We start from the raw sequence: 13,605 nt of genomic DNA on the forward strand, positions 1-13,605 counted from the left end.
AAGAGGCGAGTCATTTTACTTTAGTGTAGCTTTATTAAAAAGCCAATGAACACATTTACTGGTATTTGTATGGTATAACCTTAAAAACAAATCCATCCAGACGGGTTTTAGTACACCAGAAGTTTAGCTGTTATGGCAAAGAGGGAACGTCTGACTTATGTCCTTGTAATCAAAAGCTTCAATTACATACAGCAATTAATTTTAATGAAGCAAATGCTAACAATGCTAATAACTCGCGTGGAAATGCGCAGGGAAGCAAACTGTCAGGAGTCAGTACGATATCTTTAAAGCGGGAGTCTTTTTTTTTTTTTAACAGCACATACATGACCTATAAAGCAAAAACATAAAATAGTTTGCTGAGTGTAGTTAAAGACCAAAACAAAACAAACAAACAAAAATGTAAGATTCACAGTGCTCTCTCACAGCAAGCTAACTATGGATCTTCTACATCGTGCGACAAAATAAGATGTAATATTCAGAAAGTTGACAAAAAAAAAAAAAAAAAAAAAAAATCAATGTTTGTCTTTGTACACATTCTTTCATAGCAAAGCAACCATTGGAATTGGGCCCATAGCTGACACATTGTTAATTAGCTCGTATACGTTAGCCACGGCCGCTAAATTAGTCACTTTTTGCGATTTTAACATTGACACGAATTCTTTCTGAATTCACTTGATTTTGTTCTTAAAAGACACTTCATATTGTTATACAATCCCAATACATTCTTCTGGTTACAATATTTCACTTTGCTTCCACTGGGTGCTTCTTATTAAAAATGCATTTAAAAAAAAAAAAAAAAAAAAAAAAAGCCAGCAGAGTGGACAAAGACGGTGCATCATACGGTAAATAATGACATTTTTAAATTTTATTTTAATTTTTTTTTTTTTTTTTTTTTTTACACTATACAAAATTGGCACGTGCTCAACGAAGATTAAAGGTTAAAAAGATAGCTAGGAGTGGTGTTAAAACAAAGGTGATAAAAGCATGAGGAAGGTTGTATTTAGGACTCTGGCTTCTTTTTGTTCTTCTTCAGGAAGGAAGGAGTGCGGAATTTCTTTTTCTTTTTGGAGGGGGACTTGCTGGGTGAGTCGTCGCCTTCTGCGTCAGCCACGGCGGGTTCCTCGCCGTCATCAACGAGTTCTGCACCGGCAGAGGCGGGGAAGCCGTCGGAGTCCTCGACAGGAAGTGCCGGTGCGTCGGAGTCAGGGGTTAAGTCGGGCAGGGTCTGTCTCAGGGTGGCGGCGTCGCTGTCGTCCTTAAACATAGACTCCGGCAAGGTCTCTAATGGGGGAGAGTAGAGACAGTTGATGACAAGGTGACACTGTTGCGCTCACACACTTCCATAACAACCAATCTGCGGGAAGGAATAAGCCCCTTTAACCCAAACCATGAAAATGCCACCATTTTCCCTCAAACGCAGTTCCAGCCATACGGCATCAACAAAATAAGAAGACAAAGTCCACCGTGCCTCTTTCTGCTTTCGGAGGTAGGTTTACAACGCCCTAAATAAACAATAAATGGAATGACTGAATAAATAAATAAATCACAATTTTTGCCCAAGTCGCTGTCCTGTCTAAAAGGCACAGAGACAGAATGGGGGTGGCAAAGTCGATCTGGCAATTTTCCACCTTCAGAGGTAGCTTTCAGTCATAACATACAGTAGGTGGGACTGTGCCTGTGCGTTTTCCTCTTTCACACAGCCTGTAAAATGTGGCATTTTCTTCAGAGGTAGTAACCAAGACGTAACAAAGGTAGAACAGCATATTAGTGTGTAAATCCCCTTTCAAACTCCCTGTAAAAGCCATCATTTTCCACCCCTTCTTCTGTGACACTCTTCTGCGTAAACAGCACCAACATGGAATGGGGACAAAGCGACTCAACAATTTTCCACCTTAGGGGCTAGTACCAGAGAATTACAGCACCTGTGTGTAAAGCCCCGTTCACAGTCACCGTACAAGCCAGTTTGTTTTCCATCTCTTTTCCGTGTCAATGTTCTGTGCAAAGAGCACGGACATGGAAATTTCATTGACATTTTCCAGATGGCATTTTTTCTGCCTTTTTCCGTGTCGCTGTTCAGTTTAAACAGTAGTGAATTGGAATGGTGGAACAAAGCCAACCTGAGAAACCCCTCTTTAACTCACCCCAAAAGCCAAAGCAAAACTACTTAGTATTCATTACACCTATGCCAGCATCAAAAAGCAAATACTGTATTTCCTCAAATAGTGGCATCCGCTCTATTAGACGTTGCTCTCCAATTGATCACTACACAAAGTGTTTTGTGCCCCATAACGTGGCCGGTAATTACCATTACTCCAATTGACACTGCCATGTTTTGCAGAAGACATTTTTGTCTAGATGCACGCAGCCTACAGAGCAGACATGGCATATGTAAAGCTGACATTAGAGTTTAAAGAAAGTACAGAAAAAAATTAAAGATGGCAAAGAAAAACCTGAAAGAAGCAGAGAAGGGAACGCTGTACCCTTGATAGAGGCCTGGTTTTCTGTACAGTTGAGTAAATGAAAAGGCTCAATCACTATATGAGGAAATCAGACTATTCTTTCCATTGATTAGTTTTACCTTTACGTAAACAGCAAAATCTTAACAAGTGCCATTCCTTTGATCATTTCCACCCTGCGTATATAGACAAAAAAAAATCTCTATTATATTCTGTTATAGACTATTTAGGTGCTTTCAAAGGTTTTAAGGAATGCAAAACCACACGAGTGAAGTCACAACACCACACAGCAACATTTTTAACCTCCTGAGACCGCAAGTGCTTAAAACTACTTGCGCTAGTAAAACAGAATTGATCGTAACAGTGTATCATCATCAAATTTCCCTTGACAGGAAGGAGTCACTTGGAAATGAAATATAGTATGATTAAAAGGGTCGCAGGAGGATAGCTGAATCTGAAATGATGGTGCAGGTTTAAATGATACAACCAGGAACCAAACAAGTGGTAACCAGTTGCATGAAGCTTGTGCAGCTATCAAAAGACACTAGTTTTGTGTTACTCTAATACTGCACGATTTCTCTCCGACAAATCACACCCATACACATATAACAAAGGTGCGACAGCTTTGGCCCTGGAGAAGCATTTCCAAGTGTGACAGCAAAAAAGCCAACAGCATGAAGCCGCCCCCCCACCCCCACCCCACACACACACACACACACTTAAATAGGGCACTTGTGTACCTGTTGAAGGAGACGTCTGTAAAATAAACAATGAAAAACAAAATTCAGGATTTCACCCGACCATTTTGAGAAGGAAAATGTGTTGTTGTTCTTCCACCCCCCCCCCCCGACAGTGGGTCGTTGGCAGTGAGCGAGGTTAGCTGATAAAGGTGGGTGGTGACGGTTACTTCAGGAGAATCCGCAACTCTTTATTCAGATTACGCATAGCATGCATGCCAGGCCAACAGCAGACGATATCACCTCGTAAAGAAACACTTGTACAGAATGTATCACACATTGGAAGCAACAGGTTGCCCCGCGCATCTTATCCGAAAGCCTTTTGAATAATGTTCGTTGGCATACAGTATAAAAACTACTACTCACATAAAGTTAGGGATTTGGGGCTTTCAGGTGAAATTTCAGGATGAACCTAAAATGCACTCTAAGCTTTCTAGGTGAACTTAATTTAACCTTCTCTTTTGAACTGTTGAACGCACACGTCCAATTGTTCCATGTTTCAGTGCTTTTTGCAGAACTTGCTGTTCCTTAACAAGGAGGTGAATGGTAAATTCACAACAGGTGTTTGATCCACAAATGGACCGATACATCTCCTGGTTCAATTAGACTTGGTATTTAAACAGTCCTCTTCATCATGCTAATCACATTTTGACATCATGAGGCCAAGATGAGGCTTCAAACAGGATGTTCTCTGGGGGGAGTGGCCACCGAGCTTAGTGTCATCAGCAGGTTGGTTGCAGAGAGAGGAAGGAAGGAGTGCGGAATTTCTTTTTGGAGGGGGACATGCTGGGAGAGTCATCGGCGAATGTGTGTGAACGGGGCTTTACACACAGAGAGAATGGAAGATTCACTGAAAGCCATAAAAATAGATGTCCTTCAAATTGTTCTATGGATCAAACACCTTTTGTGAATTTTGCTGTTCAGCTCCTTGTTAGAGAGCAGGAAGGTGTGCAAAAAGTACTTCACTGAACAGTGAGACGCACATTAAAAAATTTAGAGAAGGTCCAGTTAAAATCACCTATAGAGGTCATTTTAGGTATTTTAGGTTCTTCCTGAACTTTCACACCAAAGCCAAATATCCCTAACTTTTTGTGAGTTTACAATTGTTTTTTTTGTGTTTACAATTGGACCTTTTTAACCCCCCCCCCCCCCCCCCAAAAAAAAAAAAACCTGTTTAGGTTTGAGATGGGCAAACTAAATATTCCTATGATAGGGGAAATGAATCAATTGAGTGTTTTAAAAAATATATTTTTAACATGATGAGAGAATCACGCTGATTAGCCATGCCATAATCGACGACATAGGGTCGGTGTCTTGCTGAAATTCCAATAGCTGATGAAGTTATTGTTTCGACAGCAAACAAGTTGAGTGAATCAACAGTGCCTCTGCCAAGGAGTGCACTCCATTTTGTACTGAAATGCTTAAAAAATGATTAATTGACAATATTATATAATCCCCAGAGTTCTTCACGGACAATTAACATAAAAGTAATATTAGTCATGCCTTTTTTTCCCCTGAAAAAAAAACCAACTTGAGTCATGTAATATAGTATAACCAATATGACCTTAAATTTGTTCCGATTGCAAAATGCTGTAGTTGAACGAATCAATGCATCACCTCATTGCAGTCAAGTAGTGCAGTCCACTTTGTACTCATTTGCTTCAAGATGCTATTAATCAATCAATTCCATCAAATTGTGGTAATTATTAACAATCAATTGATTACAATGGTCAACAACAAAAAAACTAGATTTTTTTTTAGCTGATTCGGGATAATTTTGATGCGCTGAATCCAAATATCACATTGGTTTTGCTCAATCAGGTCAACTTTTAGAACTATGCCCACTTTTTTTTTTTTTTTTTTTAAACATTTTTGTTTACATGCACAGGTATTTTCCCTTCATGTCAGGGGTTCTCAACCTGGGGGCGCACCCCTTTGGGGGGGGGGGGTTAAGTCCTTCCTTGTAAGAAGTGAAATACACTAACAGTTGGAAGGTTACCCATTTTTAATCAGTCTACTATTCAATATAGTAAGCAAAGTTTATAACATTTAATTAATAAACTGTTAGAAAACAATTTCTTAAGTATCTCTTAAATGAGAAATATTAACAAGATTCAACCGACAATGTCACAAAAATGCAATCGATTTAGGAAGAAAATCTGTTTAAAAAAAAACGTAAAAACCTGCCCTGATCAAGTGAAATGGATGTCATGTTTTGATTCAGTGATGCAAAACTGTCCTAAATTGGTTGAAAAAAATCAGACAACATACAATTTTGGTTGTAACCCAATGTTATTTTTTCCATCCCTGCTGCCTTTAAAAAGGTCCAATTTTACACCCGATTGAAAATGTTTGCATTTCAGGCCAAATGTGACACCAAGTGAACGAACAGCCACACCTAAACCGTTTTTATTCGTCTTCAGTTAAAAACAGTTTTGTGATGACTGATTTGAGTTGGGGAAGCTCTGAAATAAACCTCATCCACGTCCAACAGGAACCAGAAGAGGCGTTGAAAGTCACGGAGTCATTAGTCCACATAGCACTAGCACTATAGCCATGCAGCAAGAGGAGCAGGATGCCGGAAGACAAGCATGAAGGTGGTTTGGCGGTGTGGGTGGGAGGGGGGTGATAGGGGGCGGTGAGGGGAGGTGGAACTGTACGTACTTACTATGGTAACAGGTACTCTTTTGAATTTCCATCTCCTGATTGTAATCGCAGCCACAAAGAAGAAAAGAAGCACAAGTAGAAACGAATGTCTATGCAGATCAAACCACAGACACAGTGTTAAAATTAAAAAACAAACTTTGGGTGGTGTAAAAAAATAAATAAATAAACAAATTTAAAAAAAAAAAAAAAAAAAAAAAAGAATGGCGGCTCGCCATTCTTAGTGGACCCCAACGAGATGGACGATGGAGGCGTAGGATCGAAGGGAAGACATGTTATAGAACAACAGTTCACGTCTTGGATTACACCTGACGTCAAAGCTGCAAACCATTTACCTCTGATCTTAACTTTGATTGGAGAATAACAAATTAATTATTCAGTATCACTATGGATGCTGCGGTGAAATAGGTGTAATCCAACAGTAATAAAGACCAAGAGGAAGGACATACTCATGTCTATATTGTAAAACCTAAACATGAACATTTTATTTAGATTTTTTGAAAACATTTTTTCCATGGGAAATAAAGGAAATCAGTTCCAAAGTTAAATTGTTGCATAAAACCTTTTTAGTAACGATTTTAGTTTTAATTGTCACACTAGTGTAAAAATAAGTGAATACCGATGTTTCATCGTAAAGCTACTAATATTTAAAAATATATATATATATCAAAATCCCCCCAAAAAATTTACTGTGGTGAAAATAATAATTTGATCCTTTGCTGAATTTGTACTTTGTTCACTTACTGGAAATTATGGTCTATATTTTATTTATTCTGTTTATTGGTTGTGGTCAGAGATACAACAGTTTAAAAAAAAAAAAAAGCTTTTATAAGAAACTCATGTAGTGCATTTTATCAAGTGAAATACACCAAGTATTTAATCCCCAAGCTGTGACAAACAACAAGTTAGTACGTACAGGAATTCTAAATCCAGGTTTCTCAGCTGCCACTTCAAAATGTAAATCTTACATTCCCTCAATTTGTTTTCTTTTGGGCTGAGGTCTCGAGACTGACTAGGCTCTTACCGTAATCAATAAATCACCAAAATTGGAGACAGGGAATTTCTTTGTGAGTAAGGAAACTTACAAATTCAGCAGGGGATCTAATACTCATTTCCCCACTGTATGCCGACGACGACTCTGTGACGTCATGCAGGTTGAAATTTGAAGGTTTTGGCTAACCTTCCCCCTTACAGAAGTGTAATCAAATTAACCTTAAGACACTGCAATGTTTTTTAATGTCTTTCTACGTATAAATTCTAATCACAGAAATTAAATACCTTTCCCTTCCTTTCTTGTTCTTTTATTTAGCAGCCATAAGGAAAATTGTGGGATTTTTGGTAGTGCAAGGGCTTTGCCTGCAGGTTAAAAATATATTTATTTTTTTTTTTTGGGGGGGGGGGGGGGCTTCTGAGCTACAGACAGTAGTAAATGTACATTTGTTTCGTGATAAAGAGAGGAAAAAAAACAACCTCAGCTTGTGAGCAAATCTAGACGCTAACATAAGAACATGACATTTTCCAATTACCGGTAAGTGTTTTTGTAAGTTTTAATCCCTTTTGTATTATTATTTTCATACTAATACTAATTAAGGTCTACTTTTAACTAACTAATTTCATACAAATTTTGCCTCTTGGCCTTTTATTACAGAAACACAGAACAATAGTAATGCAATTAAAATATTTAAACAGCCACACGGATGCATTAGGGACTCCACATTGGCCTCTGGAAGACTACCGGAGATGGCATCCATCCAGCCTGGAGGACTGGTGGAAACCCCATGTTTAAACCAAGCTGGGCCAGCCGGAGCCCCAGGAGGTATAAGAGGGCCAACCTTACCTTCCTCTGCTCTAACTGGAGTGCTGGGCGGCGTACAAGTGGCCTTTGGCTCTTTGGCCTCCTCCTCTTCCTCAGGTTCCGCTAGTTGCTCTTGACATGGGGAAAAGAAAGTAAGCAAATAATTTGACTTCCAGACAAAATAGAGAAGACTGAAAATTTAAGGCAAAAGGGCTTCATTCATGAAGTCTCCGTTGAAATCCACCATAGAAATGTCCCAAAAAGCCAAACAAATAGACACGTGGGCAAAATTCTTGGTAGAAAAAAAAACTAGAAAAATAACACCAAAGTAATAAAAGCAATAACAATAATAATTATAACAAAAATGTAGGCAGGAGGCACGGTGGGCGACTGGTTAGAGCGTCTGCCTAACAGTTCTGAGGACCGGGGTTCAATCCCCGGCCCCGCCTGTGTGGAGTTTGCATGTTCTCCCCGTGCCTGCGTGGGTTTTTTCCGGGCACTCCAGTTTCCTCCCACATCCCAAAAACATGCGTGGTAGGTTAATTGACATCTCTAAATTGCCCCTAGATGTGAATGTGAGTACAAATGGTTGTTTGTTTATATGTGCCCTGCGATTGGCTGGCGACCAGTTCAGGGTGGACCCCGCCTCCTGCCTGAAGATAGCTGGGATGGGCTCCAGCACGCCTGCTACCCGAGTGAGGAGAAGTGGCTCAGAAAATGGATGGATGGATGGATAAAATTTAGGCAATGTAAATCAGGCATTGCTATATTTTTGTGGAGTGGATGAAATAACAACAAAAAACAAAACTAATGAAACTGGCCTGGACAAGAATGTACAGTTCTGGCTACAAGTACTGTACATTCATACTGGCAGCCAGTACTGTACATTCTTGTCCAGGCCAGTTTCATTACAGGATACTGCCCAGATCCAGGACACCCTGTGCCGGTTGTAGCAAAGCAGCCCCGGACCACAACAACGCCTCAAGACACCCTGTGGCAGATGAAGCAACGCAGCCCCTGACAGAATGTAACAGAGCCTTAAGACACCTTTTGCCAAATGGATAGAACAAAGCAGCCCTGGGGAAAAAAAAGAGAACCCTCCTCCATTTTCACTGTCATTTTAGCAATTTTCAACAGACACATTTGACTCCTCTTCTTTTCCTTTAGGCTTGTCCCATTAGGGGTCGCCAGAGCACGTGTCCATATCAGTCCATCTTCTGCATCCTCCTCTCTCACACCAACTGCCCTCATGTCTTCCCTCACTACATCGATCAACCTTTTCTTTGGTATTCCTTGAGCTCTTTTGCCTCGCAACTCCATCCTCATCATCGTTCTACCAATATACTCAACTCTCTCTCGTCTAGATGTGTCCAAACCATCAAAGTCTGCTTTCTGTAACTTTCTCTCCAAAACATCTCACCTTGGCTGTCTCTCTGATGAGCTCATTTCTAATCCTATCCAACCTGGTCACTCCAAGAGAGAACCTCAGCATCTTCATTTCTGCCACCTCCTGCTCTGCTTCCTGTTGTCTCTTCAGTGCCACTGTCTTATCATCTCATTTTACCAGTCTTTTAAACTTTGCCCTTCATCAGAGCAGAGATCTTCTGTAACACAACACACATTTACTTACATTTGATTATGAAAATGTAATTGCCCCTATTTTATGTTTTTATTAAGGACAAATGGGGGTTTCGCTATTCCCCCTACAGGCTTTCTGACACTGGGAAGCACATCTGACTTCCCAATGCCTTGACATTTCATTGCACCCTGCACAGATTGAACACCCCTTAGGCTGGATTAAGCGAAGCAGCCCAAGAACATAAACCAGTCTCAAGACACCCTGTGTCAGATGTAAATTTCTATACATAAAGATATATTTTAGTGTCAAAAAGAAAACGTTTCTCCTATTTTATGTTTTCATTTAGTAGTGGGCGGCACGGTGAAAGACTGGTTAGAGCGTCAGCCTCACAGTTCTGAGGACCCGGGTTCAATCCCCGGCCCCGCCTGTGTGGAGTTTGCATGTTCTCCCCGTGCCTGTGTGGGTTTTCTCCGGGCACTCCGGTTTCCTCCCACATCCCAAAAACATGCATTAATTGGAGACTCTAAATTGCCCGTAGGCGTGACTGTGAGTGCGAATGGTTGTTTGTTTCTATGTGCCCTGCGATTGGCTGGCAACCGGTTCAGGGTGTACCCCGCCTCCTGCCCGATGACAGCTGGGATAGGCTCCAGCACGCCCGCGACCCTAGTGAGGAGAAGCGGCTCAGAAAATGGATGGATGGATTTAGTAGTGACACCACTAGGAAGAATGCGTTCTTGCTACTCCAAACCCCAACCAACCCCTACAGGTTTATACTTGAATCTATACATAGATACAGATTCTTTAAGGAAGGGTACCAACGATTTTGTCCACGTGTGTAAGTTTCAATTAGTTTCAATGGTGCAAGAGAGAGTGGATACCCACAGATATTGATCCGGGAAAGGTTAGCAGGAAGAAACATTGATCCAGTCCAAATATGGGCTGTCCTGATTGGATAGGTTAATCACAGCACACCACAGCAAAAGGCATGTTTGGATGCAAGGAACGAGCACCCGGACATCCTCAGCTCCTTGTTCAAATTTTCTGGCTTCTCGGATGCCTTTGACATCAGAGCGAGGTGATTGGGGGCAAAGGAGGGGAGCAGCAGACTCTTAACCCGCCCAGCGAGGGGAGCGAGGACAGGGCAGGGATGATCGCCTCCGCTTTACCTAATATACCTTCAGCCTGATTCACCTCCAGCGGCTCCTTGCTGAGGGCTCGCAGCACAGCGCAGTGGAACTCCTCATGGGGGGAGTCCGGTTTGACCGCATCGGTGAGGCCGAGGGTCGAGGGGCCCTGCCCGGATGCTGTTCCTGTGCCGGTTGCAGAGGGCACAGGAGTGGATTCGGGTGCTTGAACCGTCGCTACCCTTTCCAGCTCAGAGGAGAGTGCGGCCTTAACATCACCTTGTTCCTGCACTGCGAATCCATGTTGATAGTGCATGTGTAGGTGGAGAAACATCATTACCCACTATTCCAGATACAACATAATGGATCTTCAGAACTGGAACGATCCAGTATGACCTTAAATTGGTTCCGATTGCAAAACGTCAAACTTTCACAATCATAAAAAGTCGAAATAGTGCAGAGGAATTTGTTATGAGACTGTGTCCCAGTTCATAGACACTATCCTTCACACAGTAGAGAGCCTTGTCATGCAGAGTTCCCTGCACAGTATTAAAGATAATCTTACATTATGTGGAGACCGTGTCTTTAGCTGCGACCTTTGGTCGCTCCACAATGTGTGTGCATTTTATTTGTTCCACTAAATCTGGCGCGCTTTTCGCAGTAACGTCATTAAAAAAATTGGTTTGTCCAATCCGCATCTGGAGTTCAGTAAATAAACACCCCAAGCCACTATTTGCTAAATTAGGGTACATAAGTAACGTGCAAAACCTTACTTTTGATTAGTAACTTTACATGCCAGGTTCCTTTTTTTTTTGTGCCAGATTATCGTCATTAAAATTGTACTTTTAGGCATAACTGATAGACATGTGAAAGGCTATACACCGAAAAATTTATTTGTTCTCATTTTGACCATATTTGCCCAGAAATTCAGTTACAATTCCATATTGACCATTTCAATCCTTATCCTAGAACTTTTACAAGTGCGCCCATTCCTTGAAGAGTTCAAACTCCAAAACACAATGTAATGTTTTCTCTATTCGAACACAACGGTCCTAAACTACATGGAAGATGGTCCAATCAGATTAATCTGAGGTCATCCCCGATGATACTCACAGCCACTAGGAGAGCATATTTTCACAATATCCATAGGGATTGCTGTAGCTATTTACCTTCGGGTCCTTTTTGCTTCAGCTCTACTTCCCGGCGATACTCGTCCAGCTCTTGGTCGGTGAGCTTGTTGAACGGGTTTGGCCCCTGCTTGCTTACGATCACCTTGGGCTGGTACTCCTTCTCGATGATTGCCTTGGATGCGGTCACCAGCTCCCCCTTTGGGACGAAGACAAGAAGGGAAGGAGAGAGAGAAAAAAAGGTGAGTCCTCAAAGTGATAGTAGGAGATCAAAAGACGACCTGAAATTTTACATTTAAAATAATTTTCGACATTCAAATATTTTTCTTGACCAACCAGAATAGGACAGATTTGACGTAATTTAACAATTTTCATCAGACCATGAGACAATGGCGGGAAAATTATGTCCTAAAATCTCCAGTAAGATCACGGCATGCTATTCATCCAATCAGACCTTTCAGATGTCCATACGCTGCTCACAGCCACTGGGGGCATATGTTTTGGTAACTGCTGTGATTGACTGTGATGTACAAACCAGCATTATATTCGGCAATTTCTTCTTAACATTTGCATTGAGCATCTCGTTTCCCTTCAAGAAAACAGTCCTCAAAAATCCCCTTTTTACACTCCACCTAAAAGCCAGCATTTTCCACCTTTTTTCTGAAAACCACCTGGCAATTTTCCACTTTCAGGGACAGTATCAGAGACCTATTAGAGGTGGGACGACTCGGCATAAAGCCCCTTTTAAACTATTGTAAAACAAGGCATTCTCCTGCCATTTTCCTGTATCACGTTTCTTTGCTCCACGTTTCTGTATAAAAGTCACTGACATGGAAAAGAGGATGGAGTCAACCTGGCAATTTCTTGCCTTCTGAAATAGGATCAAATTTGTAATCGAGGTAGGATATCACCTGGGTGTAAAACCCCTTTTAAATCCCTTGTAAACGCTGACATTTTCCAGCAGCTCTGTATGAACTGCAATGACACGGAATGGGGGTGGAGGACAAAGTCGACTCTTTCCAACTTCTGAGGAAGTATCTGTATCAAGCTGTATAGAGATGTATGGCAACTGGCTGCAGAGCGTGATTTACATTGTCTGTGAAGATAGCATTCTTCCCTTACACTGTTCTGTATAAATAAATAGTTGCCTTTCGATGTAGTATTTTTATTCTTTTATACCTTTTTTGAAAGTAGCGAGTATAATACAAAATGATCCTACAAAAATCGACTATTGACTTTTGATACTAAAAAGAGTCGACTGACAATTTTCTGCCTTCTGAGGTAATGTATGAGCTGTAACAGAAGCAGGTGTGTGATGTTAAACACTGGACACTCACTCCTCCCGTCCTGGCATGTTGAAAGCAATTGTCGGCAGTATTTTATACAGTACATGACACTAGATGAGTGATTCCCAACCTTTATTGACTTTATTTAGTCACATATTTTACCTTCCAAAAATCTCACAGCACACCACCAAGCAAAAATGAGTGGAGACACGCGTCAATTATATACTAGAGCATTTATTTGTTCTGTTTGTAACTATATGTCGCTGGCAAAAATAGATGAACAGAAATACAGTATTTGTTGTAAATGAATAATTTTCTCACCACTTAAGTGAAATTTTATCATTTTCCATGGCACACCTGAAGAGCTCTCACGGCACACTAATGTGCCGCGGCACACTGGTTGGGAATCAATGCAGGAGATGCTGACGCCATATGATTGGCTTATTGTGGGATTCTTTGTTGCTGTTTAAAAAGCGCATACTGGTGCAGCAATATTTTTACTTTGCTGGGTTCTGTGTAAAACACAAAGGTGGATAAAATGCTGCAATTTTGCAGAAACTCTGTATAAATAAGGCAGAAGTCTTTCCTGCACAAAGCATAGCCTCCTTAATACAGATCATACAAACATGGCTACAGACTTTCCGGAGGGAGACGATGTACTGTAGGTAACAGATTAGTGACTGGAGCTGCAAATACCTTTCTAATAGATATAGCAGGACTATAGGACCCCTCGGAGGCATCGAGGCCGTCAATAGTGTCTGTACAGTCAGACAGAGGGGCGTCCTGCAATAGTAAACCCAGTGAGGGTGGAAGGAGGTAGGAGGGGCAGGAGACTCA

The 13,605-nt window shown here is 41.2% G+C and overlaps 1 protein-coding gene across 12 annotated transcripts in view; it reads right to left on the reverse strand.

Annotated features, from left to right (window-relative positions):
- Positions 1-13: 13 nt before the first annotated feature.
- The window catches only part of add1 (adducin 1 (alpha)), a 42,907-nt gene continuing 29,315 nt past the window's right edge, over positions 14-13,605 (reverse strand). For 2 of the 12 annotated variants that reach the window (XM_061699108.1, XM_061699113.1), the window contains exons 13-17: positions 11,525-11,681; positions 10,398-10,646; positions 7,695-7,784; positions 5,858-5,895; positions 1,194-1,281 (exon numbers count right to left, since the gene is read on the reverse strand). In XM_061699108.1, the coding sequence (XP_061555092.1) occupies positions 5,861-5,895; positions 7,695-7,784; positions 10,398-10,646; positions 11,525-11,681 (531 nt within the window). In that variant the 3' untranslated portion in view covers positions 1,194-1,281; positions 5,858-5,860. Of the gene's footprint in view, positions 1,282-2,578; positions 2,633-3,196; positions 3,213-5,857; positions 5,896-7,694; positions 7,785-10,397; positions 10,647-11,524; positions 11,682-13,464; positions 13,552-13,605 lie in introns of those variants that run through there. The other 10 variants (XM_061699106.1, XM_061699104.1, XR_009769951.1 and 7 more) reach the window with 9 other exon arrangements.

The sequence above is a fragment of the Phycodurus eques genome, chromosome 15 (genome assembly GCF_024500275.1).
Source record: "Phycodurus eques isolate BA_2022a chromosome 15, UOR_Pequ_1.1, whole genome shotgun sequence".
In the NCBI taxonomy this organism is placed as follows: domain Eukaryota; kingdom Metazoa; phylum Chordata; class Actinopteri; order Syngnathiformes; family Syngnathidae; genus Phycodurus; species Phycodurus eques.